This window comes from Lissotriton vulgaris, chromosome 9 (assembly GCF_964263255.1).
Source record: "Lissotriton vulgaris chromosome 9, aLisVul1.2, whole genome shotgun sequence".
In the NCBI taxonomy this organism is placed as follows: Eukaryota; Metazoa; Chordata; class Amphibia; order Caudata; family Salamandridae; genus Lissotriton; species Lissotriton vulgaris.
This window is the reverse complement of record NC_141697.1, coordinates 992,637,661-992,663,106: the sequence shown is the minus strand read 5'-3', so window position 1 is coordinate 992,663,106 and position 25,446 is coordinate 992,637,661. Positions and strand designations below refer to the sequence as shown.

The 25,446-nt window shown below is 47.4% G+C and overlaps 1 protein-coding gene across 4 annotated transcripts in view; it reads left to right on the top strand.

The window, feature by feature from the left end:
* The window catches only part of SAMD4B (sterile alpha motif domain containing 4B), a 1,107,967-nt gene that overhangs the window by 527,888 nt on the left and 554,633 nt on the right, over positions 1-25,446 (top strand). For all 4 annotated transcript variants that reach the window (XM_086938873.1, XM_086938871.1, XM_086938870.1 and 1 more), the window contains exon 6: positions 12,119-12,205. In XM_086938873.1, coding sequence (XP_086794999.1) covers positions 12,119-12,205 — 87 coding nt within the window. The remainder of the gene's footprint in view (positions 1-12,118; positions 12,206-25,446) is intronic.

Here is a 25,446-nt window from a genome sequence, read left to right as displayed (position 1 = left end):
AAGGCCTGCCGTTCAGTCTTAGAGATGTTATATTTGACGTATTTTCTCTCTGCAAGAAGCTTGGCAATGTCTCCCATTACCATTTGTTCATATGCTAGGATCCTAGGTGACATCATGTGTGTTGAGGGGGTAAAAGTTGAGGGTGGTCTCAGGCCAGTGTTGCTGTACAGATTTGTATGTGGTATCTTGTTAAAATGGTATTTCAAACTAACTTTGCAAAAGAATTGGAGGAGTTCCAATTTTAAATTGAAACTATTTGGTAAGCTAGTGGGGACAAAGGATAAACCTTTTTCCAAAATGAGTTGTTCCTCACCTGTTAGACTGTAGTTTGATAGGTTGACTAGAGGGCTAGTTTGTCTAGATACCATAGTTGGGTCTACCACCTGTAATGTTGTGAGCGTGTCCTTATGTCGCCATGGGATTCCTGTCTGAAGTGTACCGGTTTCCCTGGTTTGTCTCTCCCTTGGTTCCAAGTTTGTTGTCCCCTGTTCTGTTTCCAGGTTGCTTGGCCACGTCCCCTGGGTCGACCCCAGGGGCGTCCCCGTCCCCGTTGATCCACCCATGGGTCCTGTTCTAAAAAAGTCTGATCCCCTTCTTGTCCTGCGGTGCTTGTAGATGGTTGGTCAATTTCTGAACCACTACTGACTGAGGAGTTGGAAAAAGTATTGTATCTACGATACCCTCCCCTGCCTCTGGTCGTATATGTACCTCTTGATTCCTGGTTTTAATACCCTTCCGCTAGGTAGGGGTATACCTTCTTTTTATCAAAGAATTTTATGTCGTTGGCTAACTTGTCCAATTTTGTTGCCTGCGTGAATACATCAAATTCTTTTAGGGTCTTCTCTAGTCTCTCTAAGGCTTCCTTAGCGTTCTTTAGGGCTGAGTCTTCGGAGATCTCTCTTCTCAGGTCTGCTATTTCCTTAGTTAAACGGGTAACTTCTTCTAGAGCGGTTTCGGGAGGTGCTTGGAGTTGAAACAGCTCTAGAAGAAGTTACCCGTTTAACTAAGGAAATAGCAGACCTGAGAAGAGAGATCTCCGAAGACTCAGCCCTAAAGAACGCTAAGGAAGCCTTAGAGAGACTAGAGAAGACCCTAAAAGAATTTGATGTATTCACGCAGGCAACAAAATTGGACAAGTTAGCCAACGACATAAAATTCTTTGATAAAAAGAAGGTATACCCCTACCTAGCGGAAGGGTATTACAACCAGGAATCAAGAGGTACATATACGACCAGAGGCAGGGGAGGGTATCGTAGATACAATACTTTTTCCAACTCCTCAGTCAGTAGTGGTTCAGAAATTGACCAACCATCTACAAGCACCGCAGGACAAGAAGGGGATCAGACTTTTTTAGAACAGGACCCATGGGTGGATCAACGGGGACGGGGACGCCCCTGGGGTCGACCCAGGGGACGTGGCCAAGCATCCTGGAAACAGAACAGGGGACAAAAAACTTGGAACCAAGGGAGAGACAAACCAGGGAAACAGGTACACTTCAGCCAGGAATCCAATGGCGACATAAGGACACGCTCACAACATTACAGGTGGTAGACCCAACTATGGTATCTAGACAAACTAGCCCTCTAGTCAACCTATCAAACTACAGTCTAACAGGTGAGGAACAACTCATTTTGGAAAAAGGTTTATCCTTTGTCCCCACTAGCTTACCAAATAGTTTCAATTTAAAATTGGAACTCCTCCAATTCTTTCGCAAAGTTCGTTTGAAATACCATTTTAACAAGATACCACATACAAATCTGTACAGCAACACTGGCCTGAGACCACCCTCAACTTTTACCCCCCCAACACACATGATGTCACCTAGGATCCTAGCATATGAACAAATGGTAATGGGAGACATTGCCAAGCTTCTTGCAGAGAGAAAATACGTTAAATATAACATCTCTAAGACTGAACGGCAGGCCTTACTCAACTTAAACATGAATAAGGATATAGTAATAAAGCCTGCTGATAAGGGGGGAGCAATCGTGATTCAGGATCGAGAGGCATATAAGGAGGAAATTCTTTCACAGTTATCTAGAGAGGGTAACTATAGGAAATTACCCAAAGATCCCACGAATGATATAGCAACAATGATCAGAGGACTGACAGACACGGCACATCAGGAAGGTATAATCTCCAAATCAGAATGTGACTATCTAAACAATGCTCATCCCAGAGTCCCTACAATATATACAGTACCCAAAATACATAAAGGACTAGATTTGCGACCTGGGAGGCCGATTATCTCAGGCTGCGGTTCAATCTTGGAACCATTTTGCAAGTTTATAGATATTTTTCTAAAACCCATTGCAGAATCAACAACTTGCTACATACGTGACACTATGCAGGTAATCCAACTTATGGATGGCACTACTTTTGACCCACATCAGGAATTGCTGGTAACTATGGACATCACGTCCTTGTATACCAGCATTCCACAACAGGCAGCAATGGTTGCCATTGAACAGGCTCTAAACCACAGAACACGTCCCCACAGGGTACCAACTGATTTCATCCTTTCATTACTAGAAATAGCTATGAAAAGAAATTACTTTATTTTTGATGGGCAATTCTACGAACAAACGAGTGGAGTAGCCATGGGGGCAAGCTTTGCCCCAAACCTGGCGATCATTTTCATGAAAGCATTTGAGCATATGTGGATCCTAGATGACATCAATCCTTACAGAATGAGAATTGGTATATGGCGTCGATATATCGACGACGTGCTCCTCATATGGAGGGGCACGGCACAGGAGTTAATGACCTTCCACTCTTGGCTCAATGAGAGGAATGAAAATATACAATTCTCAATCGAGAGTAGCAACAACTCGATCAATTTCCTCGACCTGACGATCAAAGAAGAAAATGGTGCATTATTTACCACACTCTTCAGGAAACCCACTGAAAAGAATACACTCCTAAGATACTCTAGCCATCACCCTCGCAACCTCAGGGATAACTTACCCTATGGACAATTCCTGAGGTTGCGACGGAATTGCTCCAAAAAAGTAGACTATTTCAAGGAATCCGATATTCTCATCAAAAGACTTATTGAACGAGGTTACCCCAGGAGTCTAGCCAAAAAAGCCCGTAAAAGGGCTTGGTTTAGCAACAGAGAATCCCTACTAGAACCAAAGCAAAGATCTGATTCAAATGAAAATAGACTCATATGTGTCACCATTTTTAACACACGTAGTACGGAAATAAAACAAACCATCAATGCACACTGGCACCTGGTAGCAGAAGAAATAGGTATGACTGAACCACCCATGCATGCCTTCCGTAAAGGTAGAAGTGTTAAAGACTATGTAGTTCATTCTATGCTCAATCAGCAAATAATTGAAAGCCAAAGACCATTATGGAACATTCCCCCTGTGCTTGGGCATTTCAAATGTGGCAGTTGTAAGGCTTGCACAATGGTATCTGAATTGAAAACATGTACCTACAACAATTACACACATACAATGCAACACCATACTAACTGCAACACCATGGGAGCCATCTATGCAATAATGTGCCCATGTGGCTTCTGGTACATCGGCCAAACCACCCAAAAAACCAAGACCCGTATCCTACAACATTGTAGTAAGATACGCTGCAAGGTACAAGGGGCTCCACTAGTGGATCATTTTTTGAAGTTTAACCATCACCCAGAAAGCTTCAAATGGTGGATAATAGAAAAGGTCACCAAAAATCCTTGAGGAGGCAACCATGCCAAACTCTTGAGTACCCGTGAATGTCGCTGGATGCACGCCTTTGACACAGTGAACCGCGGTCTTAATGACCGCGAAGAAGTTCTGAGACAGATGGTGTCAATCCATAATGGCTGAATATTCCATCTTACAATTAATGTATCCTAATCAGTTATTCACTTTGACTTAAATTATGCAACATATAACCATCTCATAACTGTGTTGCATATCCTATTGCATATTTAGGTACATTGTGAATGTTTTCTCCATATATTGTTGTGTATTTTACTGTGTTGCACATTTCATTACACATCAGGGTATATTGTGTATATTCACCTCGAACATTGTTGTGTAATTTACTGTATTTTATATCATTGTTGTGTATATTGTTGTGTCAATGTCTTATGTTTACATTGAATTGCTATATTAATTATCAGACACACTGGTATTCATTACCATCATGGATGTGAGATTAACCATCAACCCCATACCACACTCTGTGTTTTCACTCAAACGGGTGGACGAATATCCTTATGAAGCATATGCTCATGCATACATCGCGCGTGTAATACGCGTGAGGCGTACAAACCAACAGGGGCGAGTGTTGCCCAGTGTAAGCAGGGTAGTCCGTTGTTTAGTTTCCTGAAGGACGGATAAACTAAGAGGCCTTCCTCTATGTTTATCATCCCCTGATAGGCCGCCTGGAGTACATGTGACTCCGATCGCGAACGCGGAAGTAACCAGCCGCTTATGCAGACTGTCCGCATTTTGGAACACATCACGCCGGCACCGGTTGTGACCTCCAGACGGACTAGACCAGGTGAGTGCCATACCCCATGAACCACGAGGCACGCGTAATTCACAAGCATCCACCCGTTGGGGGATTATATTGGTCATTTACCGGCCTCTTTGTTTAATTCCATATCAGGTGACGAAAGTACCGGGATCAAATAATTACAACCTGATACATACCAAGAGAGGAAATTGACTACCTCGATTCACTTCACCACCGGGTCGCCCGTGGGGGCGCCCGTAGGACTTTCCCCTTCCATCTTCATTAGTGGTAAGTGCCCAATTGTCCCTCACCTATAGATAAATGAATTTAATAAATAGGATGGGGCCTGACAGACTGTCCATTCCCTACAGGATACCACATTATAAAGAACATTTGACCAGTCCAGTGATAATTACTCCAGATCACCCGCAAATCATTAGGTGAGTTCAGATCTATACTACTGAGTATAATTGCTGTAATCAGTTGCCCGTGGGAGATGGGCACTGATCCAGTTCCGTTTTTGTACATCACAGGTGATCCGCCCCCTGGAAGCCGGGACAAACCTTTATCCCTGATCAGCTTCATTGGTAATGTACCTAGTACCCTTTGAACCGCACTCTTGTCAACATTAAGTATCAGATAAATTCTAATACCCACTTCATTTTTTAACTTCAGGTGTTCCAAACCAGAATACGTGCCCGACAACGGCCAAGGTTCTCCCCCCCCCCCCCCCCCCCCCCCCACACCTTTCATGCCCCTTGTCCTGAAGAAGACCCGCAGCCGAGGCCTTAAACATCCCTAGAGCACCAGGGTCGAAACGTCGACGCCTTTTAATTTGTGTGCCTGTACCCATATTGTCCCACTTCCCTCCCGTCAAAACTGTATGGACAGGCCATTTTGTAAGCGGAAGGTTCCCCGCTTTGGTTGTTGTAAATATTGGAATTGCACAGTCTAATACGCTTTCCTTTTCTCTATCTAAACACTTGAGCACCCTTTTCCTTCTCTAACTGTACTTGCGCCGTTTATAATTATCATCCCATTGTTTCTCATCGAATTGTAAATAAATGTGTAAATTTGCTTAGGAACAAATATTTGAAGTGTGGTAATATTCTTTCTTCTTTAAAGCTTGGGTACTACCGTTTGCTTTGCATTTATTGTGTAACAAATCAGTATGAAATTGAATATATGTCTCCCATTTGCTTGAGTTAAAGCATGCAGATTCAATTGCATCCCTAAGTATAAAATAATTCCAGACGAGTATTTTCTTTGATCAATAGTCAAGGACCATTGTTTTTTCTTTATACCAAGATATGAATGTCAGCAGCCCTACATGCCAAGAACAGATGCATACTGGTAAGTAGCATTTTCCTTAAACCCTAGCTCACCACATCCCTTTCACATATTACTGCCAAGAAAACGCAGATCCCACCAAAGAAAGGATCTCTACAAGACCTTTAAAGAAGCAATGGCGAAGTCAACAGGTCTGAGCTTGACAAGATTCGGAGATACTATTTTTTTTTTAAACATTTCATATAGCAAGAATATACAACAAAAATAAACAAGCATTGGCATAGCCAATAGGTCTCACATTTAAGACCTTATAAGTATTTAGCCATGTAACAGTTGATGTTGTTGCACCAAGGATATTGTGCTGCATAACTAAATATTTATAAGGTCCCAAAAGCGAGACCTATTGGCTATGCCAATGTTTCTTTGGTGTAGAGGTACATGAGCCTTGGCAGCCTTTATGGCCTGTGGATACTCTGCCTGCACTACGCCACACTAGCTCGGCTAAGGATCTAGGCATTGTTTGATGGCGGGATTTTGTTTTTGCCTAAGGTTAATGCATTGGTGGGGATGTGCTTTGGCCTGTTGCGTATGCTAAGAAAGTATTTGCTTTTTCTCTTTCTCTGCTCAGAAACAAGTAGTAGAGGTCTTCATTACATTGAAGCTTGACTACTTTAATGCTGTGTATCTGGCCCTGCCTCACTATTTGACTAGCAAACTGCAGGCGGTTCAAAACGTAGTAGCTTTACTTTTCTAGACGCCTGCTGAAAACACATATATCTCCACATCTAAGGGCGTTGCACTGGCTCCAAATGCAGAAAAGGATCTTTTTGAAGATCTTGTTATTGGTATGTAGATCCCTTCATCAGACTTCTGCTGGGTGCCTCAGAGCTAGGATCTCTTAATTTGGTCCATACAGGTGGCTTCTTTCAGCTAACCATTTTCTGGCCAAAGTAACAAGGTTTCGGCCGTCTAGAGCGGGTGGCAGGTCCTTCTCATTCTTAGAACCGTCAGCGTGAAACAAACTCCCTTTGGAATTATGGAACATTTTAGCCACTTCCCAGTTTAGAAATTAATTGAAGACCTGGCTTTTTAATCATGCTTAATGGTTGGGTTGCTCTACCAGTCAACACGTGAGGTGCATAGCACTAGGACACTCCCTGGAGTAACAGAGCGCTTGACAAATGCCCTTTACATTACTGCTGTTCACCTTCTACTGGTGCATTTCCCTGCATTTATGCCTTTGTGTCTCACTCAATGTTTAGTTTTGGTACTTTTTTGTGCTGGTTATCTGTGGTTACTAATCCCTTATTCCTAATTGGTCTGTTTGATGACCAACACCTCCCATTAACAGACTCCTCCTATATCCTAGCCCCTCCTGCTTCTTCATGCATTGGTGTTTATTGAATTTTTCCCTGCTGCCATCCTCCAATCGGTTTCTTGGTCTTATCTATTCATTACTGCAGTCCTACACCTTCAGTATCCAACAAGGTACGGCTTATTGGTCGTCGTTGCTCTTTTGCTCTCTTATTGCTTTGTCTCAGTGTGAAGTTTACATTGCTTTCACTCCTTTGCCATTCTGTTGCTAAAGCCCCTTAGTCTTTACCTGCCACGTAGGTACGCTCTAGCCTGTTCCTGGTTATTCATTCCGCTACCTATACAGCGTTTCCTGCCGGCTGCCTCTCTACTCTGGGCATTTGTACGGCACAGTGTACACACACACAAACACACCCACACCCTACCCACACACCAACCACACACATGACTGACTGCACAGGGCCATTTGTGCTGAAACTGTGACTTCATATAAACATGTTGTATTTGGAGCAGTTCAGATGGTTCTGATTGCCTTCCGTATACTACAAGACAACACACTTTAATTCTGCACAATATCAATAGGCATGGTGGTGTCGGGACCTGAACCGGTATTTAGAGCCCTGTGCTTGTGGCACTGTGCTCCTCAAATGGGCATCTTCCCAGTGGCAGCACATCTTCTGGGCCGACTAAATGTGAGGTAAATTGTACCATTGTGCCTCTAGCTCAAGGACCCAGAGGGGGAGGCCTACCCAAAGGGACGGGGACGTTAACTTCTCGGGAGTGGGATGTCCACATGGGTATCTGTTTGCCACAGCTCAGAATAGGAAGTGTCTCCTGCAGCTTTGACACAAACCATAACTCCATCTCTTTGGATTCCTTTAGAATTGACAAGCTATAGGGTCTGCCTTTAATTATTCCCACTAATTGATTTTTTTCCTCCTCCAATGGAAATTGCGCTGGGCTGAAATTCGGGCAGAAATCCTGACTTGGTTTTATTTTTTATTTTTTTTACTCGCCATGCTTCCTAAGACCAGAACCAGACTTGTGCAAATCAGCCATGGTCCAATAAGAAAAGCCACAACTGAACTGCCATGCCTAGCTCCCTTTGAACAGGAATACATGCATTCTCAGACTAGTTTTGGCCTATTTGGGCCTCATCAGAGGAGTGCAACTTGTATTCTATGGCATAGTGAACACAGTACCCATTTCTTGGCAGATTAATCTGTTTTGCCACTGCTTCTGCTGGTACTTTATATAGAGGGGACATGCTTTCACAAGAAAACTGTCTGCTTCTGAACACCAGTTGTCTTAGTTTATTGTTCCACAGTGGGATTTGAATTTCTTGTTACCCATTAGTCATGGCTTCACCTTTCAAACGTCTGCACAGTTATCCTGTACTGATACTGAAATCTAAGAGTTTCTTACCAGTAGAGAGAACATTGGCCTATAGAGTTGGCAAGCTTCAGGGTCTTTCAAACTAACCACATTTCACTTTGTTCTACTGTGCCAAATGTTTTTATTTGTTTGTCTTCCTCATGGGCCAAGTTATTACTTTTGCATTATTTATTCCTGCTCCTCATCCCACCAAGAAGACTACATAGGTTGGACCCAGGCATGTGGTGCCATACTACATTACCTCTAAAAGGCAAGAGAGCAGATTATCAGCTCATGGTAGTCCTTGCTGGAGCCAATAAGGCTGAAGCACACAGTATTGTGTTAGGTTACTCTTAAACAAAGATCTGTTCTACTTTGGCCAAGCAAGCCTTTCTGGCTATAATTGTGCTCACTGTAAGAGATATATGGCAGTCTCTGCTGCTCTTACTAGTAATGTCTCAGCGACTGGGCTGTGCAGCCACTTTGGTCATATTTGCACTGCTCAGGCTTGCAGTAACCAAAACTTTTCCTGGATCTTGATAAATTATCAGCATTACTGGATCTTATCTCTCAGAAAGTGGGGTTTTCTTTTGGATTAATTCATAATAATCTGTGGGAAGAAGCATCAATCAGAAGTAAAGTTAATTAAAGTCTAATGATGTTTCTGGTGGATACTATATCTTCCTGCAGTTTACTTACCAATTGCACTCCTCCCATATTACACAAGCCAATAGCTAGCTGTGAGAAAGTGCCATCTTTCGTGCCTTGGTGTGCCCCCACTTTTTTTCTGAATTGCTGATGTGCTTTGAATTAGTGTGCCCTGGGCTCCTGCCAACCAGGTACCCCGGGCCTGTGTTCCTCCCCTAATACTGTACTGAAACAAAACCCAATTGGCATCTATGGCCACCTGTCAGCCCCTGGTAGTTGGTACCAAGGGCATGGTGACCAGAGAAGACCCCTGAGGGCTGCAGCATTTATTGTGCCACCCTCTGGGGCCCTGTACCCTGGCACCCACACACTGCCTTTGCAGGCTGAGTGCCTAAGTACAGAACTAAAACATGACGCACATCCCTGTGTGCCATGCCAACAGAACCCACTGCCCTGGCATACGTCAGTCACCCCTCTAGCTGGGTGCCCTATGCCAGAGGTGTGGGCACAGGTGCATGAGCCCTGTGTCCTTACAGTACCCAGGGCCATTCCTGGGCACTGTAAGTGCAGTGATGCCATTAAGAGAATATGGTGCTGGGAGGTTCACATGAATAACCAACTCCTGCATAATCCCGGCGATTCCTGCGGACAGCAACCTTTGGACACCCAGAGGACCTGCCTGCCTTGACCCTCTTGAAAACTGGGACTTTCATCAGCAGAGGCTTTGCTGCAACAACCCACCTGGTGCCAACCAGGAAGCTCCAGACCAGCCTACTCTGCACCCGCTGAGCCCGGGCCGGGCCCAACCGAACCAAGACCACGAGGACATCCCCCCGGCGACTGGGACCCGAAGTCCAGTGCCCAAAGACCCTCCTCGACTAACCAGCCGACGCCTGCAGACTCAGAACCAGGGGCCACCTCAACCGCGACCAGCCGAGGGTAAGCTTTTCCGACACCCCGGCGCCCTACAGCCCCATGGGCCTCCCTTTGGGATACCCTACCTGTCCTCCAAGATCCCAACTTACCTTTCGAAGTGCTGGTCGTCCCTGGAGAGTCTCCGTCCCCAAGCCTGCAGCCTTTGTTCCTTTTTGACCTTTCCCATTGGATAACATTGAGCGCCCGACTGCTCAAAAGCACCCTGCACCCAGCCGCCCGAGTGCTGCAGGCTGTGACCCCTGTGTCCTATCCTACTCCCCCCCCCCCCCCCCCCCCCCCCTTGCCCTGAGCAAGTAACCAGGAGCCCAGCTCCCACAGCCCTGTGGCCTGCTAGCCAGCAGCCACAAACCGAAGGCCCCCCTTCCCTCATTGGATATCATTGGGCCTACCTACCTCTGCACCCGGCCGCCACTGTGCCGCTGGGAGTGAACTAACTGTACTTACCTGACTCTGGGGGACCCCTGAGTCTATGCCCAGAACCTTAACTTCACCAACCAAGTACTCACCTGGAAACCGGTAATTTACTTACCTGCCATTGGATAACATTGACTCATTTTGACTCAAACATTTTCTAAGTGTGACGTTTTGAAACCTGAAAATATTAACATAAAATCAGCCAAAGTCCGAATTCCGAATAACTCACCTGTGATCAGGGGAGAAGCCAGTGCTTTACCTTTCAGCCCAGTACTGAACCGCAAAAGTAATCCCTAGCGGGGTTACTAACAATCTGTATTTTCTCCATAGGAACCCATTGTCTGCTTTTCTATGAAGTTTCTTCTGTCTACTTTTGAAAACTTGAAATATTCTTTAAAAATCACACGAAATACTGAAACGCAATTACCTACCTATTTTGAGTTAAGACCCCAGTGCTGGCCCTAGGAGACCAGTGCTGGGTTAAAAGTAACATGATCGTACTTTACCTGCAACCTGAATTTTTTCCCATTGAATAATATTGTCAGATTTCCTTTGAAAAGTTTCTAAGTGTGAACTTTTAAAACCACTTTATATTCATGAAAATTCACTACAGTAACTAAAACGTTTTTGCTAACCTGGTTATAGCTTAGACCCCAGGACTAAATCTCAGATCTAGTCCTGGGACTACTAAAGCAATCTATATAGTAATCAACTGTACTTACATGTGGAAAACCCATTGAGCTCAATGCTATATTGTGTTTTAGATTTGTGTTGCTTACTGTCAATACTGTATTAATTGTGTGCACAAACTTAATTGCTCCTTTGCAAAGTAATTACATGAGAGAACTCGTAGCAAGAAAAGTATATTTTTATAACTGGTGGTTCTCAAAATAAAATACCTATATCTGTGGATATAAAAACAATTGACCTGGAGTTCAGTCCTTAGGTGTGTGAAACCTTTTGCTGACTGAGTGTGTACAACAAATGCTTTACACTGTCCTCTGGTACTGCCTTACTGCTCGACCAAGCTACCACTTTGGAGAATAAGGTCAGTTCTGACTTTAACCTCTGTTATACCTCTGGGGTTGGTGGACTCTATACACACTGTACTTCATTCTAGTCCAGTATATATAGAGCCACTTTCTCACAATAGCTCAATAAAATCCCAAAGTATGCAAAGATGCTAAGAGTATTGCTGTTAATAAAGCCATTTTGGTTTCTCACTGTACACCTCGTTGGAATGCTGAAAAGCTTCTAGGAACTGAAGCCAGCACAACAGATCACTATACATTCACTATAATGCAATGATGTTTGGGGCTTAAGCTACAGATAAACCAGCATGGTGCCACCTGTCGATGCTCCTGAGGTATTGCTGGGTGAGAAAATATTTAATTGTAGCCCAATAGTCGGTTAGTATTCATAAGGTACAGCATAGGAAGGAAGGTATAGTATTCACTAGAAGTATTGTTATCCTCTTCAAGGGATTCTCCTTTACTGTGGGCGATTCAATTTCTACAGCCTTCTTTAAGACACGTTTACAGTGATTCATTGTCTTTATGCCAGATAGTTGCTCAGCTTAGATGGTTCCTCAGTCTGTCAGGCTCACTGTCTATATCCTACCTGTTGTCATGGCGGGATCGTTGACACTGAATCTGATACTTTTATTTTACAGAATGTGACCAAGGGAGCCCGACATAAAATTGCTTTAAGCATTCAGAAGCTGCGTGAAAGGCAGAGTGTGCTGAAGTCCCTGGAGAAGGTAAGGAGATTTGTCTACCAAAGTTGAGAAGCTCAATGCTTTGTGAGTCAATTGCAGAGTATGAGCAATAGCGTTGTCATCTTTCATTCTTTTACTTGCTGCCTGAGGTGGGAAATTTTGTAAAATATCTACTGGTGCAAGGAATGGGATGCTTCAGAAATATAGTTGTCCTGAAAACTGAAAGAAAAAATCCACCTGTCTTTGTTGGTTCCTGGATCAAAATCCTATGCGAGTCTGTGCACGCCTACAAACCTGTATTGTTCAGGGATTTCACCAACACCTCTACGCAGAATTTCACATGAGCAAATAGTAGCGTGGAGATTTTCTTATTTGAAAATGGAATTTACAAAAGTGCTAGGAATATTGTTTCCAGATCTGGTTCTATAATCACTTGTGATTTTCTTAGTTAGAAATCAGCACAAATGCAAGGACATACTGTAAGAGCACTTTGAAGAATTTTAGGGCCCTAATTTAATGTCCTGGGCCCATATTATGTTGACACTGATTCTCCATTCTTTAAAAAAAATATTTGCATGCATCTAATATGTTTACTAAATGATTCGTCTCTCACACGCACTGCCTCTTGTGCGCACTGCCTCTTGTGCGCACGGCCTCTTGTGCGCACGGCCTCTTGTGCGCACGGCCTCTTGTGCGCACGGCCTCTTGTGCGCACGGCCTCTTGTGCGCACGGCCTCTTGTGCGCACCGCCTCTTGTGCGCACCGCCTCTTGTGCGCACCGCCTCTTGTGCGCACCGCCTCTTGTGCGCACCGCCTCTTGTGCGCACCGCCTCTCGCGCGCACCGCCTCTCGCTCACACTCCCTCTCTCTCTCTCTTTTTCTCTCACACACAACTTACACATATGGGCACAAATCATGACTTAGTTGCAGACATCCCTTCTTCCTACTGTAAGGTATTGTAACCTGGGATAAAAATAGTTAATGCTGCTGAATGCTGGGCCTTCGTGTCCAGCAGATTTAAACATGATAACCTTTTGTCCTTGACCTCAAACAATATGTCCTGAGTATCTGGTGATAGTAATTCCTCATCCCTGGCTCAGCTGCAACACCATCTGAGCATTTTTTATGGGGGGAGGTCTTGACCGTGTGTCAGTGAACACAATTTAACAAAAGACTATAGTTAAATTGAAGTACACAGTATTCACGTAGAATATTGTAAAATTAGCTCTGGTTTGAAAAGTTTTGATTTTAATATATGGAAAAAAATGGTTTCTCCCCTTTAGTGTCAAAAGAATCAAGAAATTGTACTATTCTGTCAAGTCATTGAATTCGGCACATAATGAATATTCTGCTTGAAGAGAAACTTCCTATATGGTTGATGTTTGGTAGGCAGCCACTCTTCCGTGGAGAATAGTTTGGACTCAAAGAATGATTACATGGTCTTATGGAACCTTTTGTTTGAGGTATCCTGTAAGATGTTTAACTTGGAGACCCCCCTCTTGGGACCGGAGCGTCCACTGCATAGTGTACGGTTCTGTTTTCCTGTCGTCCAGAGCGTATCTGGTATCATGGGTTTTCATGGTGGCCCTAGCCTAACATTAGTCTAGTGTGTTTAGAGGCCTAGGCCTTTCCCTTGACATGAGTGTGATCCTGGACTTGTCCGTGATGTAGAGGGGCACACTAAGTATGTCCTCATTTTATGGATTATGTTGTGGGTTTAACATAGAGTGGGAGTGGCAGCGAGTATTGTTGCGTGAATCCATAGTTGTGGCCAGACCTTTTTACCTGTCAATGAAGTTGAAGGTTACCGTCCTTATCCCAGAACCTATGGCTAACATCCCAAGTATATATTGTGCATCCTTGTGTATGTGGCATGTGTGGTACATATGTGTACGAGTGAGCTAGAATAATGGCGGTCTTTGGGTTCTATTTTGGTAGACCGTGGCATGTTCCTGTGCGCAACATGGAGGTGAGATTGGGCAGCCAGTAGAAAGTGTATTGCAGACATTCCTTTGAGGTGGAGGGAGGTGACCTAGACGCGGAGCTGGGCACAGAGGAGACGAGGCTCCTTTAGAAATTCCCGAATTTGCCTTTTGCTTAAAGGGTCTACTGATTAACCTTCCTATGACACTCCTATTTGGTAGATGGTGTGTGTGGCGATAGGACTGCAGTGTCTATTGTTCAAAGTGAAAGTCGACCCTTTAGGTGAAGCCAGTCTTTTGTTTTTCCTCTGAGTGCGCCTGTCAAGTGACATGCAGAAAGCGCACATATTTATGCCTCTGCTGTGAGTACTCTAGACTACCCTGCTGTGAGGAAGTCCACTCTGCAAAAAGTCTGTCTGGAGAGCTGCCTGGTAAGGACACTTGAAAGGAAAACCGACTCCAACCAGTTCTGAAGGTGCAGAGGGTGGATCCACTTTTGCACTACTTTGACTGCATAAAAGTGTGAGCCACTGGCACAGTTCCAAGTTCCCTTTAACCTACAAAGAGAATGCTCCCAGAGTACTCGGATTATGATGACGCCCCAATCAGTCGATGTCTGCCTAACAACAAACTTCCCAGAGGTGAGGGGATGTCACCTGAAGTGCTGCATTGCTGGAAACAACTTTTCCTCTGACCTGAAGTTACTAGACACCTCTGCCTACTAAGAGGAAAGGAGCCTTCCAACCCTGCAGATGGAGTGACTGTCCATGAAATGCCAGACCGAAAAAAGTACCACTGGGTTTGGGCTCCCAACAGTAAGGCCAAGCCACTGACCAATAGATAACAGAACAATCGCCAATACTATTCTTTTTCTACCTTCTCTTTCAACTACACATTGCAACTAAATTCAACGTGAATGTGAGACTTGTGCTTCACTCTGAATAAATCATTTATTTTATTTTGATTAGCAATACATTTGTTGGTTAAATTTCACCAAATGTTTTACATTTTCAACATCTACAAAACATATACCACAATTTGATAAAACATTGAATTGTACATATTCACCATCAATCATTACACAGTCTCAACCAATCAACCATTTATCCACTTGACATCCACACACACCAATTATTTACAGCTGAATATTAATTACAATTTTATACAATAGCCATAGACATTAAGTTTGTGTAATTTTCTTAAATCTGAAAGAAACAGGTTAGTATTAGATTTCTTACCTTAGAATATCCCCAGGCGTCCGACTGGATCCGGAAATTTTTGCGTAGCAATACCCCTGCGCGTCGTTACGCGTCGTCTCTGGCTCCGCGTCCGTCGTCGGCGTTGTCTGCGCCGGAATGACATCGTCGGAGTACTTAGACGCCGCCCATGCACGCTGACGTCAGTTCTTCTTTTTTCCGCGCCAGCTAGCGCAGATCCGGAGAAGCTCTACCCCTTAGTCACTTTTTGACTAAAACTTTTTTGATCATTTTTGATCTTCTTCAAGTCGTTCTAGACTCTTCAGGTGCCGGTAGGGATGCCCGGGTTCAAACCCTGCTCGAAGTGTAGTCGACTGAAGTCTGCAATGCCTAGGCCTCGACGACCGTTCCTTTTCTGACTGTTGAGCCCTGACGTCGAAGGCTAGGCGGGAGCGGTCCCGCAAGCGGCCCGAGCTCCGGCAGTCGCCCCCGCGCCATTCGAGATCCTGGTCCCATGGGAAGTGTTCTCATCCCTTAGTCTGGGACTGCGGTCCGTCAACACCGCATGCCTCTTCGGCTGCTACACCCACACCCTGTGGGACACGGTTGCGGATGTGCTGCCACAAATCCCTGAGGAGGTCAGGGCTAAACTCGCCCAAGCCCTAGTGGAGGGTCGAGATGCGGCACGGTACTCTATCCGGTGCAGACTGGATACCACCGAGACACTAGGCAGAGTGATGGCCACGACAGTGGCGGTCCGACGCCACGCCTGGTTACGGTGCGCCAATTTTTCGGCCGATGTCCAGGCTACACTTCCGGACATTCAGTTTGATGGCCGTCGCCTGTTTGGCGACCAGGCAGACTATGCGCTTGAGCTCTTTAAGGACTCCATGGCTACGGCCAAGTCGTTGGGCCTATCGGCCCGCGCCAGCAAATGGGTGCCTTTCGCTCCTTTCGTGGCCAAAGAAGGGGCGTCCCCACACGGACCGCCAGCCAAACGCCGCAACAGAATCTTCAGCGCGGCGGCGGCCGTGGAAACCGCCGGGGAGGCGGTCGGGGTCAAAGGCGAGGCCAGTCCGCACCCGCTCCCGCAGCATCTGCCTCAAAACCTTCCGAGTTTTCAGGCCCATGTGACGCCAGTGGGGGGCAGGGTCCGCCATCACCTCTTCCACTGGCGCACAGTCACATCGGACAGGTGGGTGCTGCAAATCGTCCGAAGGGGCTACTCCCTCCCACTCTCCCCCTTCGAGGCGGCCCCTCCAGCCATGCCACCGCAGTACCACCACATGTCGGGGGACCACTTGCGACTTCTGCAGGAGGAAGTTACGGCCCTCTTGGCCAAGGGGGCCATCAAGAGCGTTCCCGGGCCAGAAGTAGGGTGTGGTTGCTACTCCCACTACTTCCTGGTACCCAAGTAGGGCAAAGGGGGCCTACGCCCTATCTCAGACCTACGGAACGTCAATGGCTTCCCCTGGAAGGAGAAGTTCAAGATGTTGTCTTTGGCTCAGGTCTTTTCTGCCCTAGACCCGCAAGACTGGATGGTGGCGTTGGACTTGCAGGACGCCTACTTTCACATCCCCGCCCTGCCGGCCCATCGACGTTACCTGCGGTTCACGGTAGGCCTCGAGCACTTTCAGTTCACCGTGCTCCCCTTTGGCCTTACCAGTGCCCCACGGGTGTTCACGAAAGTGATGGCGGTGGTCGCAGCTCATCTGCGCAGGTCAGGGGTTTCAGTCTTCCCCCTACCTCGACGACTGGTTGTTGAAGGCGGGCTCGCCCCAAACAGTCGTCAACCACCTCCAGATTACGGCGGATCTCCTGCACATGCTGGGGTTTTCCATCAACGTGCCGAAATCACACCTGTGCCCCTCCCAAAAGCTCCTCTTCATCGGAGCTGTTCTGGACTCGGCGCAGTTTCGGGTTTATCCTCTCGAGCAGCGAGTCCGGGACATTCAGGCTCCGATTCCGATCTTTCAGCCTTTATCCCGGGTTTCGGTCAGGTTGACGCTGCAGCTCCTGGGGCTGATGGCTTCCTGCATCCTTCGGGTGCAGCACGCCCGGTGGCGGATGCGGGCTCTGCAGTGGGACCTGAAGTTTCAGTGGGCCCAGCATCAGGGCAACCTGTCCGACCATGTCCTGATCTCGGAGGGCGCTGCGAGACAGCTGCAGTGGTGGCTCACGGACCGTGATTGGGTCAACGTCAGATCCCTCTCCCTTCCCCAACCGGAGCACGTGGTTGTGACGGACGCATCCCTCCAGGGCAGGGGAGGCCACATGGGAGAGGCGGAGATCAGAGGCCTCTGGTCTCTGGCGGAGTCCCAGCTCCATATCAACCTTCTGGAGCTGCGGGCGATTCGTCTGGCACTGAAGGCATTCTTCCCCTCAGTCCGAGGGAGTGCAGTGCAGGTGATCACGGACAACACCACCACCATGTGGTACTGCAACAAACAGGGCGGTGTGGGGTCCTGGACCCTCTGTCAAGAGGCTCTGCGGCTCTGGCAGTGGCTGGAACATCAGGGCGTGACCCTGGTGGTTCAACACCTGGCAGGTTCTCTGAACGCCAGGGCAGGCGAACTCAGCCGACAGTGCTCGATGGATCACGAATGGCGTCTGAACTCGGACGTGGCGCAAGGCATCTTTCTGCAGTGGAGAGAGCCTTGGTTAGATCTATTCGCCACCGAAGAGAACGCACAATGTCATCAGTTCTGCGCGTTGGAATTTCCAAGGCGGCACTCGCTCGGCGACGCATTTCGTTGCGAGTGGAGTTGCGGTCTGTTAAACGCCTTTCCGCCTATACCACTTCTGCCCAGAGTGCTGAAGATCATCAGGCGCGACCGGGCCCAAGTCCTCCTTGTGGCTCCGGACTGGGCTCGAAGGTTCTGGTATCCCGAGCTACTCAATATGTCAGTCGGTCCCCCGATCTGTCTGCCTCTTCAGGAGGACCTTCTGTCGCAGCAGCAGGGGACGGTCCTCCACCCGAACCTGTCCAGTCTCCACCTCCATGCTTGGAGATTGAGCGGCTGCAGTTGAGGCCATTTGACTTGCCTCCTGAAGTTTGTACTGTTATTCTGGCAGCCAGGCGTCCCTCCACTAAGTCGGTAAACGCCTGCCGGTGAAACATATTTGTGGCATGGTGCACAGCAAAGGCTGTGGATCTCCTTTCTGCCCCTCTTTCTGAAGTTCTTCTCTTCCTTCTTTCTCTTGCCCAGCAGGGCTCTGCTCTGGGCACTATCAAGGGCTACCTTTCTGCCCTTTCTGCCTTCCTGCCTTCCTAAGGCTGCCTGATCAACCTTCTTTGTTCAAGTCCCCTATAGTAACTCATTTTCTGAAGGGCATCACGCACATGTTTCCACCTGTTCCTTTTGTGATGCCTCAGTGGGACTTGAACCTGGTTCTTACTTTCCTGATGTGCGCTCCCTTTGAGCCGCTTCACTCTTGTCCTCTCCGTCTTCTCACCTTGAAGACAGCTTTCCTGGTTGCCATCACCTCTGCCAGGAGAGTGAGTGAGCTCCAGGCTCTATCTTGCAAGCCCCCTTTCCTGTCTGTGCATCCGGACAAAGTGGTGCTGCGTACAAAACCATCTTTCCTGCCCAAGGTAGTCTCTGCTTTCCACATCGGGCAGTCCATCACTTTACCCTCCTTCATCCCGCCTCCGCATACTTCCAAGGATGAAGAGCGGCTCCATCGTCTGGACCCAAAACGTGCGCTTTCATTTTATATGGATCGCACACGCCAGTTCCGGGTGGATGACCAACTCGTGTTGCCTACGTGGGTGCGAAGAAAGGACAGGCGGTGCATAAGCGGACCATCTCTTGGTGGGTCGTTCTATGCATCAAGGTGTGCTACTCCTTGGCTAGAAAGGAGCCTCCAGTTGGGCTGCGAGCCCATTCCACTCAGGCCACGGCGGCTACTACTGCCCTGGGTCGGGGAGTCCCCCTGCAGGACATTTGCCAGGCGGCTACGTGGGCCTCGCTGCACACCTTTGCGAGGCACTACTGCCTGGATAGTCCAGTCCGGAGGGATGGCTTCTTTGGCCGTTCCGTCCTCCAGGACTTTCTTTGTGTGAGTATTGGTTCGCAGACCCACCACCAGGGTTGGTATTACTGGGGTATCTATTCTAAGGTAAGGAATCTAATACTAACCTGTTTCTTTCAGATGAACAAGTTACTTACCTTCGGTAATGATATATCTGTAAGAAACAGTAGTTAGTATTAGATTCCTTACCGCCCCACCCATCCTCCCCGTTCTGCGAACTGATACTTAGGGTTGAGGTCATCCCCTTTCAGGGCCCTAGTTTCTTGGCACCAGTGTTGGTTCTAGCATGGCTCTGCGTATCTGGCGCGGAAAAGCTGTGTCTAAGAATTGACGTCTGGGCGGCGTCTAAGTACTCCGACGTCATTCCGGAGCAGACGACGCCGACAACGGACGCGGAGCCAGAGACGACGCCTAACGACACGCAGGGGTATTGCTACGCAAAAATTTCCGGATCCAGTCCGACGCCTGGGGATATTCTAAGGTAAGGAATCTAATACTAACTACTGTTTCTTACAGATATATTGTTACCGAAGGTAAGTAACTTGTTCGTTTGGAGCGATGTTTTTCAATAAAAAAATCTTATGGCTCTACAAACACTGGTCTATGTGTTTCGAACTCCAATTTGGTAGGGAGTTCTCATCAGGACCCAAAGCTGTGGAAAAGAACAAAAACCTTACTTAATACCTTAGCTCTGTTACATCATGAAGCCCAACATTGCACCTCTTGGCTACTGCCGCTTACCTTCACACAGCGAAGCCTGGCTAGATTTTAGCCGACGCTCAACACTACAATAAAGAGACACAAGACCTTACAGTTACTCCTGTGAACAGCGGTAATTCGTGAAACCACTCTACCTGTCCATTATTGCACAGCTATACTTACTACAGTCCAAACACACCCATGCACTTCTGAATTCTAGACTTTGTCAGAGATCTGCAACTAAATCAATAAATGAAAGCTCATTAGACTCTCAACAAGACCCACACGCCCATGGAGCCATACGTGATGTCAGCACAGTGACTTACTTGTTTACTGAAATTAATCGGAGGCTCGTAGATGGCGGCACTCTGATACGCCTAGGTGAAAGCAAACAGACGTTGTACACACTGTTTGGAAATGCCATCTGGAAAACTAAAAAACCAGACTGCAGGGGATTTTTTACCTTCAAATGCCGCTCGTCATCCCTGATCGATGGGGTCAGCGTGTGAATTAAATTGCACGCTCAGAAAAACGACTGCGGAAGGCTATACTTTATGTGGAGCACTTCCAACGCATAACGCAACATCTATTTGAAAACACCTTTTGGATGAACTGGCAAATGAGTTGGCTATTAGGCATCTGGTACACACATGCAATGATGTGCTCCAATAGTCTTTTTGCCTATGACATAGTAGCTTAAATCACGCTGTAATCGATTGCAATCGGGCGAGTCCAAATGCGAAGGCTCATGGGAAATGACGTTTTCTTAAACAAAACCGCTTCATGGTTCGAGTCCCCTATCTCGTTGCACATTTTTGTATAAACAGTCGTAGAAGTTAACATGTAAATGGAGTCAGATCCTAATGCAAGATCTTTTAATCGATGTAGTGTGGCTGATTCCACTCGCTAGTTCGAGACTGTAGGAGAGTAGGGTCTGCAATCCTATGATCACCCCAGATTTTTGCTTTTTGCTTCACTGGTTTACGACTTCCCTGGCTGTGGGCCTGCTAATCAGACCCACAGCCTAGCTGTTCTCTAACTAAATTGACACGTGTACCTTAGGTGCATTTACCAATTGGTACTGGGCCACCTTATCAGACCCTGTAACTCAGGGCATAGGTGTACCCAGGGCCTACCAGGGGCTGCAGCATGTATTATGCCACCCCTGGCTGGCCATCTAAATCTGACACAACTGGCTGCACGACAGCTGGGGCAAGGTGGTGTAATCACCCCTTGCTGTAGATATAGTATACCTATATCTAACCCTAAAATGGACACTCGTATTCCTATCAGTCACTCCTATGGCAGGCCTTAACAATCCTGAAGGCAGAGTGCTTGGAATCCTGTGAGATGGTGCTCTGGCATGAGCTGAGCCCGTTTCCAGGTTGCGGAACCAAGTCCTAATAGCTGTTCCATGATAACGCATACCATATACTCTTAAGTGCATTATAATCCTCGCGGTTATATGCCAACTCTGGTATCGCTTTATCAAAACATGTCGAGTAAGGTGTCATACGAATTGGAATACTAACCCCTCGCCAATTCTGGCGACTGGGTTAGCATTCCACCCTTCTAGAGGGACACAACATGTATGTAACTGTGAACCCCGGTTAAAGTTAACTCGAGCCTCAGCATCACAAAATGGATGCTGCAACCACAGACACAAGTCTGACCTCCTCCTGCTGCTGGGAGTCCTTCCAGCGAGGAGAGCTCGGACAAAGGGTTTCCTGTCAGGGGCGGTGCTAGCACCATCCCAGACAGGGTTTTGTGTATTCTGGGTAGGCAGGGCTGAATATGAAGGTGACTGCAAGTGGCACCCCGGTGCTCACTATGCATCTGCCGGCTAGAACCAGTTCCAGGGGCACACCAGCCCCTGAGCTGGGGAAAGTCCGGCATGGGAGAGGGGTGTAACCACCCCCCTTCCTGGTCCCACCCATGGGCAGGACCTAGTCGCGTACCAGCCCCTTTCTTTAGTATAAAGGTGGGAGCGGGGACCCTTCCAAATTAGATAATCTTTGAATCCTGAAACTACTTTCTACGAAAGGAACTCAAGACTTCTTCTCAAGATTTCTCCCTCGTGACTAAGGAGTAGTCACCCTGCATTTGTGGGCACCACCTAAGTAACCTGCGGTTTGCTGCACGTCCTTCCTCCGGAACCAGACCGACCAGCACGACGAGACCCGGCTTCCCTGGCACCTCTGACCTCTACCTACATCGTCAGCTCAGCTGAGATTCGTGGGTGTGACGAGACCTCGAGGGACCGGCCATCTTCAGAACTGCACTAAGCTTATCCAGCACGACCGCCGAGGGATCCTAGAGTGAGTGCTTTGGGGTTTGAGAAGCCCTAACCCTGAGCAGGTCCAGCACCGAAGTCCAGCCCCCCAGCATCCACGAGATCTGCGTGGGGCCCTTCTGCTCTTTGCTGCTCACCGCGTTGTCCGGCCAGTTGCCTGCTGGCTTGTGGCCCTCTTGACGACGAACGACGACATCTCCATCGCTGGTCTGGTTACTCAAGACTGGCCCTTGCTCCCCTCCAACAGAGGAGCACCCCGGACCCTCCTGGTCCACTCCAGACGCCATTTTGAGTCCACCGCATGGGCTTGCATTTGCCAAGAGTTGTTGCCCCAATCCTGGGTCCAGCAACGTCGACATGAGATACCTTCGTGGGACAGCTCGCACCTCCATCCTGGTCGCCAACAACGCCTCCTGGTCCGAGAGACTGCAGAGCCCAGCGTCGCCCACTCACCTGGTCGAGGTGACTTCGTTCGGTGCCATCCTGGTGCCCATCTAATCACTGGCTAGTGATTCAGAACTTGGTCCCCTCTGCCTACAGGTATCCTCCATCATCGATCCAGGCTTGGATCACATCGAACTTCATCACTGGTCGCCTGCCAGCAACTTCTTCTTTCAGGCTCCATAGACTGCAACGAGGAATCCCGACGTCTTTTCAGCCCTATGCAGCCGCAGCCCCTGGGCTAGGTAACCTGAGCATTTCGGTGCTCCAGCATAGCTTAACTATCTAAGTGTCCAGTTCCTTTTTCGTTTCAGCTCTACCTAGTCGGATTCGTCCGATAACACTAACTTTACGAAATCTAGCATCCATAGACTTTGTCCCGCATCCCGCGTGAGAGTGCACACTCTGCACCTGATCTCCCTAGGCCTCCTGCTCGTAATCTGAAGGTTCAGTAGTCAAGTCCTAGCGATCCTAAAGCCTTTGAGACTAGTTACTTACCTGCTAGTATTTCGCATTCCACTTTTGTAGTATATGGTTTTCCATGCCCCTCGGGCATTTGTGTAAATTGTGCGACTTTCAGAATTTCTTTAAGAGCTTTGTATTGTGCTTAGCACCCTGTCCTCATAAAGAGTCCAGGGTTGTTGTGTTCTAAATAAATATCCTTTTATTTTCATAACAACTTGTGTGGTGTCCTTTCACTTGGTGTTCAAGGAGTATATGTGATGGTATAACAGCTGGCTTAACACGCCCTCTAGAGTTTAGCCTAAAGACTGCTCTTGTCCATGCTACTAGGATAGCTGGTCTAAAAGGTTGACTTACAACCAATCATCAATAAGGGTTGTTTGGACTGATACATAGTGATCACTAGAATAGTGAGCACTGCATATCAGGCCAACTTCTCACATTGGTGGCAGCGGTGGGATTTGAGCTTGCTGTTGTTTTACCACACGTATCCTAAGAATATCATTTGAAAGATCACATAAGTACCAAGGTACATATAACTTAGCTTAGAATACTCTGAGTTCTACTGAACCAGCTGTTGTAGTTCAACAGGGCTTAGCACACCCTGACTACAACTCTTAGCAAGGGATCAGTAGGCAAACAAATAGTGTAGGTAGGTGCATCACTTACACCACACTAGAAGCATGTCGGACAAAGGAGGGAACTCAGAAGCCCCCCTTGTGTCAGTGGACCCTCCACAGGTCACTTCACGATATGCAGCTCTTAGCTTCCAGGAAATGAGACAAGTGTGTACCTCCAGGAAGCTAAAACGGGGTTCTAACCCTACAATCCCATTCCTGATTGGTCTCTTAGAGACTTATGATGCCAGAAGGACTGCTAACACAGACCCTTCTAATCCAGATGGGAACATGCCCCCCTTAGAGGGAACCCTTGGGGACCCTGACCTCCATCTCAATGGAACAGTTAGTGAAGGAGAGGAGGAGGATCAGGAAGTGTCAGGGGATGAGGCAGACCAGGGTCAGGTAGAAGTCAGTAGACTCACCAGGACAAACTTAAGCAGGCATGAGAATGGATTTGGGGGACCCCCAGGGCCACTCTCGGGCAGGCTTATCAAGGGGAATGGACGAGATAGGTCTCTATCCAGAGGCTCTAACAGATCCATTCGAACCAATGGCTCTCAGACCTCTTCTCACAGAGGGATGACATCCCCTCAGAGAAGAGAGCGTGAAGCTAAGATGAGGGAAGTCAATCTGAGGATTGAAAGGGAAGAACTTGCCCTGGCCAAAGAGAGACTTGCCTTTGCTAGAGAACAGAAATTGAGTGGGGTAGACCCTACTGGTGGCAGCATTTTACCTAGAGAAAAGGACAGGAGTTTAGACACTACACACCTGAGTAAGATAGTGCCCCCTTTAAACAAGGGGATGATATCCACAAATGGATAACTGCTTTGGAGAGGGCCTGCACTGTCCAGTGCGTCCCCCAGTCAGTTGGCAGCTGTCTTGTGGCTCTCCTTTGAAGGCAAAGGTAGAGATAAGCTCCTCACTACTAGAGCTGAGGATGCTAACAATTACCAAGTCCTGAAAAATACACTTATAGATGGGTTTGGCTTAACCACTGAGCAGTACAGGTTGCTGTTCAGGGATACCCAGAAAACTCAGTCTCAGGATTGGTCTGATTTTGTGGATTGTGCCACTAAGGCATTGGAGGGCTGGTTGCTGGGCAGTAAGGTTACTGATTATACAGGATTGTACAATCTGATCATGAGGGAATAGATTTTAAACAATTGTCAGAACCAGTTGTTGCATCAGCACCTTGTTGACTTAGATCTGACCTCTCCCCAAGAATTGGGAAAGAAGGCAGACAGATGGGTCAGAACAAGGGTTAAGCAGAACCAGGGCCAGAACCAGGGTTGTCAGAAGAAAGCAGACCAGAAGGGTAACACTAAGAATGAGCAAAATGACCAGAAGTCTTCGACAGGCCCCCAACAAACCAAAGAGGGTGGGGGACAGGCTTCCCAGAAGAAGACTCTAGAAGGCCAGTCTAAAAGGTGGTGCCAATACTGTAAGAGTAAAACTCACTGGTTTAGTGAGTGCACCAAGAAAGGAGGGCAAACTCCTGCCACTGCCGCCCCTAAGGCACCTGCACCCCCTAGTGCAGTCAGCAGTGGTAGTGCACCTCCCAAGGGATTAGTTGGGTTAACCTTGGGATCTGAGGGGTATGACAACTTAGTTGGCA